An 11,477-nucleotide genomic window follows, 5' to 3' on the forward strand; every position below is an offset into this window, starting at 1 on the left:
TAACTACCCTGACATCAAGTGGGAGACAAACTCTGCACCAAATGGAAGATCAAACAGACAAACCTAGCAGACAACTTTGTCTCCCAAAAAGTAGAGAAGGGAACTAGGGGATCAACCATATTGGACTTAATTCTCACTAACAGAGATGAAATGATAGAAGGTGTTGAAGCTACAGGAACCTTGGGTGGGGAATGATCATGCAATATTGGAATTCAACATTATACAATAGAACATAATCAAACTAGAGTCTTGGACTTTAAGAGAGCTAATTTCAATAAAGTTAGAGAGAGCTTGGGAAGGATTCCATGGATGAGAATCCTCAAAGGGAAAACAACTCAAGAAGCTTGGGAAATTTTGAAAAGTGAGATTATAATAGCCAAGTCTAGCACACAAAGAAGTAAAATAACAGCTCTCAAAAGAAACCAGCATGGCTGCATAAAGAACTCTCTGATAAATTGAAAGACAAAAAGGACAAGTTAAACAACGGAAAGAGTAGCACATAACTAAGGCAGAATATCAGCAAATAGCCTGAGCCTGCAAAGATGAAGTGAGGAAAGCTAAGGTTTAAAATGAACTAAGGCTTGCAAAAAAAAGTAAAAAAATAACAAAAAAAGTTTCTTTCAATATGTAAACATTAGTGGGAGAAAGTGGCAAGAAGGTGACAAGCAACAGGAAGAAAGCAGAATTACTTAACTTGTTTTTTGCATTTGTCTTTACACAAAAGGAAAAAACAGTCCAACCTATCAAAAACAGTACTGTAAAAAACAGATTAGAAACACAAATTAAAATAGACAAGAAAATGGTAAGTGAGCACCTGTCCACACTAAATGAATTCAAATCACCAGGACCAGATGGATTACACCCCAAGGTTCTGAAGGAACTGGCAGATGTGATTTCAGAACAACTGAACTATAACTTTCAAAATTCTAGCGTACTGGGGAACTACCAGAGGACTGGAAAAGAGCTGATGTAGTTCCCATCTTCAAAAAAAGGGGGGGGGGAATGGATCCAGGGAACAAGAGACCTATCAGCCTGATCTCAATACCTGGGAAGATTCTGAAAAAGATAATCAAGCAACAAATCAGTGAATACCAAGAGGCAAACAAAGTCATAACCAAAAGCCAACATGGGTTTATCAAAAACAGATTATGCCAGACAAATCTTATTGCATTCTCTGATCAGGTGACAAAATTAGTTGACAAAAGGAATGCTGTGGATATAATTTATTTGGACTTCAGTAAGGCATTTGATAAAGTAGGCCACAACCTACTACTTGATAAAATAGAAAAATGTGGGTTAGACATCATCACCATCAGATGGATTCGTAGCTGGCTGATTGGCCGTACTCAGCATGTGGTCCTTAATGGAACTGCATCTACATGGAGGGGGGAAGTGTGTAGTGAGGTAGCCCAGGGCTCTGTTCTGGGCCCAGTACTCTTCAACATCTTCATCAATGATTTGGATGAGGGGATAGATATGGATCTCATCAAACTTACAGATAACACCAAGCTGGCAGGAATAGCCAACACTCCAGAAGATAGACTTAAGATACAGAAAGATCTTGACAGACTCGAACACTTGGCACTATCTAACAAAATGAAATTCAATAGTGAAAAAAGTAGGGTTCTACATTTAGGGAAGAAAAACCAAATGCACAGGTATATTATAGGGAGTACCTTGCTCAATAGTAGTAACAGTGAAAGGGACCTCGGAGTTCTAGTGCCCAATCACTTAAATATGAGTCAGCAGTGTGCTGCAGCTGCCAAAAACACCATATTAGGCTGCATTAACAGAAGGATTGAATCAAAATCACGTGAAGTGATAATACCACTTTATAATGTCTTGATAAGGCCACACTTGGAATACTGCATTCAGTTTTGGTTACCATTATGTAAAAAAGATGTTGAGACTCCAGAAAGATGATTAGGAGACTGGAAGCTAAAACATATAAAGAATGGTTGCTGGAATTGGGTATGTCTAGTTTAATGAAGAGAAGGACGAGGGGTGACATGATAGCAGTGTTCCAATATCTCAGAGGTTGTCACAAAAAAGAGGGAGTCAAGCTATTCTCCAAAGCACCTGAAGGCAAGACAAATGAAATTCAGTGGTGAAAAAAGTAGGGTTCTACATTTAGGGAAGAAAAACCAAATGTACAGGTATAGTATAGGGTGTACCTTGCTCAATAGTAGTAACAGTGAGAGGGACCTCGGAGTCCTAGTGCACAATTACTTAAATATGAGTCAGCTGTGTGCTGCAGCTGCCAAAAACACTGTGCTAGGCTGCATTAACAGAAGGATAGAATCAAAATCATGTGAAGTGTTAATACCACTTTATAATGCCTTGATAAGGCCACACTTGGAAATACTGCATTCAGTTTTGGTTACTGTTAAATACTCTGTTCACTTGCGAATGATGAACAAACATGGCGAAGTTCAACAGTTCTTTATTCTCTTAAAGTGACACCTGAACAACAGGCAACAGACACGCAGGCCTCTTTATTTTGTCCGGAGACCCGGGCAAAATGGCCAACAAAGTAACAGAGCGTTTTCACGCCTTGCGCATGCGCACAAGGCCAGCACCGCTCAGTCTGGTCCCGGGCAGCTTTTGGAATGCCTGGGACCAATGCAATGTCCCGAGCCTGCTTCTGAAGAGTAACAAAGATGATTAGATGACTGGAGGCTAAAATATATAAAGAATGGTTGGTGGAATTGGGTATGTCTAGTTTAATGAAGAGAAGGACAAGGGGTGACATGATAGCAGTTTTCCATTATCTCAGGGTTGCCACAAAAAAGAGGGAGTCAAGCTATTCTCCAAAGCACCTGAAGGCAGGACAAGAAGCAATGGATGGAAACTAATCAAAGACAGAAGCAACCTAGAACTAAGGAGAAATTTCTTGATAGTTAGAACAATTGATCAGTGGAACAACCTGCTTCCTGAAGTTGTGAAAGTTCCAACACTGGAAGTTTTAAATAAGAGAATGGACAGCCATTTGTCTGAAATGGTATAAGGTTTCCTGCCTAAGCGGGGGGGGGGGTGGACTCTAAGGTTCCTTACCACTCTATTATTGTTGTTGTTGTTGTTTAGGCAGGAAATAATTGAGGACTGATGACAGGAGCAAGAAAAAGTGATAGAAGAAACAATTTTAGAACAATGTCTACAAGTACCTCCTGCTAAAGTGACATTTGGAGTGTAAGAGCACAACCAGAAATTGGTCAAGGGATCGGCTGAGGATTACATGTCAGAGGATGCTAGAAAGGAAGATAAAAAAGGAGAAAGATAATATGAACACCTATCCAGAGAGTTAGGAACTCTTAAAGAGATAGAAGCGCAAAGATGAAGGGAGTAAATCTTTTTGTTCCTGCTCAGTTGAAAAGAAAGCATTGGAAAGTGAGAAAGGGCAAAATAGAACATAAAGTAGTTCCCCTGGGGTATTGCAAGATGATATTGGAATTAGCCCATGGAAATCCATGGTCTGGACATGTTGGTAGGAATAGGACGACATATAGACGACATATAGAATCTTGGGTAGAGGAAGACAATAAAGTTCCTATGGAGAGAGTGCCTTTAATCTCTATTCTTTTTTTAAAAAAATAGATATGGACATCATAGACCCTTTGCCATGATCTGTTAAAGCAACTATCCTAGTTGTTTGCGATTATGCAACTTGGTATCCTGAAGCAGTTCCATTAAGGACAGCCAAAGGAATAGCAGAGGTGCTAGTAAAGATCTTTGGTATGGTAGGAATAACAAATGAGATTCTCATGAATCAAGGATCCAATTTCCAATTAGCACTGCTTAAATATTTATACATAGACCCAGAAATAAAAGGGGTGCATACTAGTCTTTATTACCCATAGGCAGATATTCTTTATAGAAAGGATGAACCAGACCTTAAAAGCCGTGTTCAAGAAATATGGAGGCAAAAAAGCAAAAACATTGGGATACATGGCTGCTTTTTCTATTGTTTGCATACAGGGAAATTCACCGGGCATCCATAGGATTCAACCCTTTTGAGTTACTTTATAGAAGACAGCCTCAAGGCATCTTAGACATTACTAAAGAAGGCCCTAAAATTAAATTGAATATATTTTAATGCAGAGAAATAAACTAAAAGCTCTAGGACTCATCCCAGGAAAGGCCAGAAAAGACACTATGATAAAATTTAAAGAAAGCAAATTACAGGCTACATGGCAGGGTCCCTAGATAGTAAATAGAAGAACTAGGCCAGGTAAGGTATATTATGTAAATTATGGAATTGAATTGGAAGACAGGAAAAGTAAATCTACCATGCTAACCTGAGGAAATGACACAATAGAGTTGAGCCTGGAATAGCTTTTCTTGTACTAAAAGAAAGACATCCAGAATTATTGGACCAGGCTTGGGATGCAATACTGCAATCATCCCATGAAGAAATACCTATTAATTCTGACCAAAGAGATTTAAAAAATGTTATGGGATTGTAAATATATGTTCACAAGGCAACCAGGTTCAACTACCCTAGCAGAGACAACTGGTGTGATGGTGTTGGTGGGTAAGAGACAGAAGAGGGAAGGATGTGTATATTCATGTGTGAAAGGAAAGCAGCCTGAATCAACTCAGAAAGAGATAATTTTCCCTAGCAGAATTCACAAGGAATAGGAGTAGTAGGACTCAAGGAGTAGTTGAAGTAGCAATAGTAGCAGTGGGCAAGAATGGAGATGGGGTGAGTAGTGCATACCGTAATAGCCTGTGGATGTTTGTGTGCATGTGTTGTCTAGGGACCTGTGTTGTTGGCTTGCTTTTGTTTGGAGCCCATTGAATTGAGTATACTGAAAAGAATTCAGGACAGACAGATCCAAAATCTCTTTGGAAGGCATGTTATAGAGTTTTGTGGTCATTATGGGGTATGTGGATAGTATCATAAAATAGAGATAAACTGGCAGTTTAAAGGGGTATAATGGCTCAGCAGTTAAAGACACTGAACTTGTCAGTTGGAAAGCTGACAGTCCAGGTTTGAGACCCAAGTTGTGATGGAGTGAGCTCTCGTTACTTGCCTCATCTCCTGACACCTTAGCAGTTCAAAAGCATGCAAATGCAAGTAGAAAAATAGGTACCACTTCCGTAACAGTGTTCCGTGCTACTCAGCATATAGTCATGCTGGTCACATGAGCACAGAAGCATCTTCGGACAACACTGGCTCCCTTGACTAAGAAATGGAGATGAGCACCGCCTCTTAGAGTCGGACACAACTGGACTGGGGGAAACCTTTACCTTTAGATAAAACTGTATTTAAGTGGAATTGGGGGGTTTCTGATCCTGTTTTCCTTGTTAAAGAGAGACAATAATTTTATTGTTTAGGTTCCTATGTATTCTGTCCTCTACATACCATGCAATAATTGCAAAGATTTTGACAATTATTCTCAGTTATACAACATCTCATAGAACGTTGAATTTTATTCATGAGGAAGAAAATCAGCATTCTTCAAACTGGCCTACTATACTAGGGTGTACTGAAGAGGTGTTGACTATAGTTCCCAAAATTTCAGTTCAGTATATCCAGTGGAATTTGTAGTCCAACGCATATGGAGGTGGTTGCGGCAAACAGTCTCTTCATTATATGAAAGCAGGCCATTTGAATCTATTTACATATTTTTGTGCACTTCTCATTCTGTAGTCTGTGAGTAAAAATGCAACTAGGCAGAGTATTGGAGTTTCCTACCAAAAATCCCAATGAACAAATCTATAGAATACAGAGAGGAAAATCACTTCCCTGTGAGCAACCCCTTGTCCACCAAAAGTCACTTAAACAGAACAGGGATATGATCAGTGTAATGAAAATATGTTTATTTTGTATTTGAAAATATTACTCTGGGGAGAGCTGGTTCAAAGGACTTGGAATACTTATTTAAACAAATTTATAAAGCTGCCTAATCAGTGGTGGGATTCAAATATGTGAACAACCAGTTCTCTGTCTGGATGCCGCTTCAGGAAGTCCATTCTAGGCCTGGGCAACAAAAAATTAGCTACCAGTTCTGCCGAAGTGGTGCAAACTGGCTGAATCCCACCACTGTGTCTAATGCATCCAAAACTTTCTTTAAAAATGAGAAGGTCAAACCAGAATAAAAAGAACAAAAATCAAGCCTGTTCCTGCAAAAACATCCAGTGAGAAGAATATTTTATCCTATGGCCTGGGGAAGAGAGCCAGAATGTCAAGCTCGCTTAAAGGATGACAGGGTCAGGGCCACACGAATTCCTGGGGTTATACCATTGTAAAAGGCAGATGCTTCTCCAGAGAAGGCATGCTTCCTGAGATCCATTACATATTGTTTCAAGGAACATGCTCACCTTGCCAGATCTGCCAGTGGGCAATGATAAAGGGAGAAAGTGGATCTCTTGGGTAACCAGGTCCTACACATGACGGGTTTTATAGGTCACTATCAACATCTCAAATTGCACACAAGTAGCCTCCCAAGTAGCAGTTACAGCTTAGGAAGCATAAGTGTCACATAAGTCTGCTTTCTGGACTAATCACAGATTCCAAATGGTTTTCAAAGGCAACCCCTTTGAAAAATGCATTGACAAAGTCTAAATGTGAAGTGTTTAAGTGTATAAGTAGTGAGTGTAAGAAGGGATGCCCAGTCCAGGAGGGATATAACTAGTGCAAAAGATGAATCTGGAAGGCCTTCCTGATCATAGCTGTCCCTTGCTCTTTAAACAAGAGCGGGTAATGAAGGAGAACCTTAAAATTGCATATCAGTTCTGTGTAATACCACCCAGAATTAAAGACGGCATACATCTGATCTTGGGAGAGCTAAAAATCCATAGCCACTTCATCTTGTAAGGTTGAATTAAAGCCTGTTCCTCTCTGTCTAGATCTTCAAAGTCTCACAGCACTGAGACATGACATTAACAACATCCCTTGGCCAGTTCAGGTTTGAGATGTATGGCTGAGTATCCTCCTACTGAAGAAGCAGACATTGTGCTGGCTATTGACCTTACTCAGAAATTTTATCTAGATGTTAAAACAGAGTATGAGTTTCAAGCCCTAGAATACCCCATATGTAAAGGCCAAAGGCTTGACCTCTCCCTCTCCCCAAACCACTAACACCAACTGGAACTTACCTAAGAGAAAGGAAAACCAGCACAATCCTACTCTTGGCTCCTACTCCTTATCCCCAAAGATCCCAGTCAATAGTACTCAAAGCAGCTGATATCAAGGAAGGCCTCATCACCACCACCACATCACCATATCCTTAGAAATTGTCCACAAGCATGATCAGACCTGACTCTGTATTATGTTCCAGCCTGAAAACTTACTGAACTGATAGGTAAACTTTATTTAGTTCATATTGAATTAACTCAGATATTGACCAAACAATCTGGCTCCCAAATAATTTCTCCCATTCCTTGCCAGTCAAATTCAAATGCATTCATTGGTATCTTCCACATGACCAAATCAGAGTAATATTGACCTCCTTGATCCAAGAGAAAAATATGCTGGCATGAATTGTGCTATCCTTACTGGCAATCCTTGTTGTCACATAGCAAGGTCAATGAACTAACTAACCATACTTACTTATTGTGAAGGATTAATAGATTCCACTGGCTTCATTTTTCCTCCCACCAAACATTCCATCTGCAGGAAAATAAACACTAATGCCTAACATAGATTGAGGAAATTTGGAAAGATGCGTCAAGTGGTAGCTTTAGTCATTTGATTAACAAGGACAGAGAACAGAGAATGAAGCAGAAAGGAATCATAAGGGTACATCTAGATGGTGCAACTTTTGTTCCATGTCGTTTACCTATTAGGTTATTTCTGAATATGGGTATAGTACTTTTCTGAAAGAATGTTGAATTTGTCTTTACAAATAGCCTGACCCACAAATAACAGGTGTAGAAAGTGTGTAGGGTGCAGCAAGAGGGAACAATCATTTGCTATCAACAAATACTAAGGAATGATGTCCACTTCCCCCTCATTTGGGGGAGGGGGGTAGAAATTGCATCCTTATTTTGCTGATTCTGAGACAACAATCCCACCAAGTTGCAACACTCTAGCTGCTTCCTCAGAGATAATTAACAATAATACAAGGATTCAAAAGAGCAAGCATGTAAATCCCTTTGTTGGCAGAAGCAACAAAAAAATCTGAAATGAATCCAATGATGACAGAACTAGTAGCATACAATTGGCACCATCCAATTTTCTTTCCTGAATAAAAGTGATCTTCTGGTAGTACATGCCTAAATAATCCTGTGTTAAAAAGACAGGTCCAATGCTCTTTCAAAAAGCACTAAAGATTTGTTCATAAGAGGCTCACGTAAATCCTGCAAGAAAGTGATGAGCAGGCATGACATGGGCAGATCCCTATGGAATCCAACTGTTGGTCTCTTCTACTGTTCTTCTACTGTACTGTGATGGGCTGTGAAAATAACCATGGGTAAAACAGGGGGAAGAGCAGTCTAATAAGAGAAATCTGAATCCAAAAGAAGGAGGGGTGTGAAAACATCATCTCAGATGATACCCTTCCTAGTTTTCTGGAGAGTAAACATAAGTGAGGGGAAAGGTGCTTTCAGACCTGCAAAATTCTATCAAGGTAAGTTTACAATAAAGATAGGGTTAATACTTGTACTTTTTGTCTCGACTACTTCAAAGGGCTGATTTCTGCAACTTCATACTAGAAGCCACCAAATGGTGCCCAGCAATCAGAGGCCATGTTTGTAGCAACCTGAAGACTGCAGCAGATAGATTCCAAATTTTAACAGCATCACCTACCAAATGATGTAAAATATGCCAGAACATAGTTATAAGACAAGAAGTAAAACATGGTTTGAAAATCAGAAGAGCTAAATACAACTTATGTAGGAAATGAAAACCATTTTAGAATTATTGACTCTTGCTTTGCATCTCTATGCGCTGTGTAGGTGCGTTTGAGAGAGATCTATTGTATTTTCACTTTTTTTCTTCCTAAAAAGCTCCTGGTTTTATTATATATGACTACTGACTCTGACTATGCATAGTTTGGAAACACACTAACTAAATACATGGCGAGCAGGATGAGGGGAGAAATGGAAATATCTTCTTCCTGGTCCTCTCTGTGACTTTATACACAAACACACACACACACACACACACACACACACACACACACATTTAATTTTCCCAAAGGCATTATATCCCTTCTTTTTTGTTCATTTCCATTACTTGATGTAGCACCAACTAAGAAATTGAAATAGAAGGTAAGTGAATAGGTAGACAAAATGGATGTTTTGGATTAAAATCTGAATACAAGAGGAATTTGGATGGTTAAGACATAGATTGCATTTCTGCAAGCAATGTAAGCCACTGGGATTTCTGTTTCCAGTCCCAGAAATTTGATGGTTTGGATTTCATGGTTTTGGCCTTAGTTGCGTGAACCTAACCAATTGTGGCTAATTCTATCAACTGTTACTCTGGAGAAGATTAAACCCCAACATATGTTGAATAAAATTAAAGGAGCTTTAAAGATCACATTATGTCCATTCTTGCTATAGAGAGGAATACACTATTTTCATACCTACCGGTATCTATCCTCAAGAATAGAGGCAATAACTCTATTGTATTAATTTCTGTCCTCCACTAAGGCCCCAGCCCAATCGTGTATTTTTTTTACCTGCATTGTTAAGGGGAGAGAATCAGTTTGGAAAAATGGAAAGTTATCCAGAGCAGCTCCAATGGTTATAAACTAGGATTAGAATAATCATCCTGCTATCTATGCATATCTCTGGGTGGGGCAGTGTTCTACGGTGAGAATCTTTTCCAAGCTTTTAGATTTGAGTTTATTATTGTATATTATCAAATTTGGGACAGGAAGAACCAGATATGGATGTTATTTGGAAACAAACTTGTCCTGTTATACTTTAAATACCATGCATGAAAGGCAGGCTTTTGTTTCAAAAGATAAAAATATTCCCAACCCCTTCAATATAGGAAAGCAATCGTCGGCACGTACCGACCTGAACATAAGTCCCAACCCCTTCAATATAGGAAAGCAATCGTCGGCACGTACCGACCTGAACATAAGGAGCACTGAACTCCAAAACAAGCCTTCTTTTGAGTACTGTAGTGTATGAAAACATAAAAGTGCCTCAAGTTGTTCTGGAAAGTAAGGGGGAAAGTAACGCTTGAGAGATTTTTCATTAAAGTTTCGAACCTCTCTTTCGCAGCCAGCAAACGCGAAGGAAAGAGACCTTCCCCGCTTTCTTTCAACCGGGTGGGGGGGGGGAAGAGGCGGAAAATCAGCAGTCCATCCAAGGCGCTCGGCAACTGAACCGTGGAGGGGAGTGGCGGGTGATCCCAACTTACCGCAGACTCCGGCGGAGAGCAGAAGCAGGCTAAAAACCAGAAGCACAGAGGAGGCAAATTTGCCCATCTTGGTCTCAACTTGACAAAACTGCGAAGCAGAGCGGAGCAGTCTGTTTCCGAAAGGTCCGCCCCGAAGACCGGCCAAGTTCTAGCAAGCGGTGTCACCGAGAGATCCGAAGACCGGGCAGACGCGGCCAGAGAGAGGAACCAGCTGTCAGATGGGAGCCACGGAGTACCCCAGCCGGTCGCCGAGGTCGCAGTTTCGTAGGATCCTTTTCTTCACCCCTCCCAGAAAGAGGGGGGACTTGGCAGGGGAGGAGACAACCTCTGCCAGCCACTGCTGTACACCCTTTATCCCTGGCAAAGATTTCCTCCCCCAGTGCCTAAATTCATTGGCCACTATTTTTTAGTGGTGGAATGAACTCTGAACCTCTCTATTCCTCCTGCGTCTAATTCTCTTTATTGTAGTGGAGCTACTATAAGAAAACTACATGAATCAAACAACGTGAAAAAGACCCCCCCTCCTTTAAACCTACTTGACCCTTGTTTTAATGACAAATTTAAAGAAATAGCAGCAATCATCCCATTCAAACTGGCGCTAATTACTAACCACAAACTATTTCTTTTCTTTTCTTTTTTCTTTCCTTTTGGATTGGTTTCCTGATCATTGTTGTAGTTGATTCAGAAAATAGGAACTGTAGCTCTGAGGAAAGAGAAGAAGTTTAGAGAGGCTGTGGCATTTCTCTCCCAATCCCAAACCTCCCCCCCCCCCACTACCTGCCTGGAGAAAGATTTAGCCTTAATCCAGCAAGTTATACCTTGGCCTTGCCCGCCTTTGTATCATCTTCCATCATCCCCTACAAATGTACAAATGGCAAAAATCTCATGGAAGTATATAATCCTTGGATAAATATTTACATAAATGTTCTTCTTTTGAAGCTGATTTTAGACAGATTATTTTGTATGTCCACCTAGAGCTTTGCATAGCCCTCTTGGAACTTTTGATTTATCTAAGCATTTGTATAGTAATCATTTCTCTAGAGATAATTGCAGAACAGTTTTTAAGTGACCAAGAAGTATCAGATACAAATTCAGAGATTTGTGGTTGAATAAAGTTAAATTCTTTATGAAGCATAGTATCAATAAGGTGTGATAT

General features: G+C 40.0%; 1 protein-coding gene across 1 annotated transcript in view; it reads right to left on the reverse strand.

Annotated features, from left to right (window-relative positions):
• The window catches only part of ITGB3 (integrin subunit beta 3), a 96,744-nt gene extending 85,747 nt beyond the window's left edge, over positions 1-10,997 (reverse strand). The window contains exon 1 of the mRNA XM_039331457.1: positions 10,322-10,997. Within this exon, the coding sequence (XP_039187391.1) occupies positions 10,322-10,388 (67 nt within the window). The 5' untranslated portion in view covers positions 10,389-10,997. The remainder of the gene's footprint in view (positions 1-10,321) is intronic.
• Positions 10,998-11,477: the final 480 nt, after the last annotated feature.

This window comes from Crotalus tigris, unplaced genomic scaffold (assembly GCF_016545835.1).
Source record: "Crotalus tigris isolate CLP2741 ecotype Arizona unplaced genomic scaffold, ASM1654583v1 scf7180000024437.13266115, whole genome shotgun sequence".
In the NCBI taxonomy this organism is placed as follows: domain Eukaryota; kingdom Metazoa; phylum Chordata; class Lepidosauria; order Squamata; family Viperidae; genus Crotalus; species Crotalus tigris.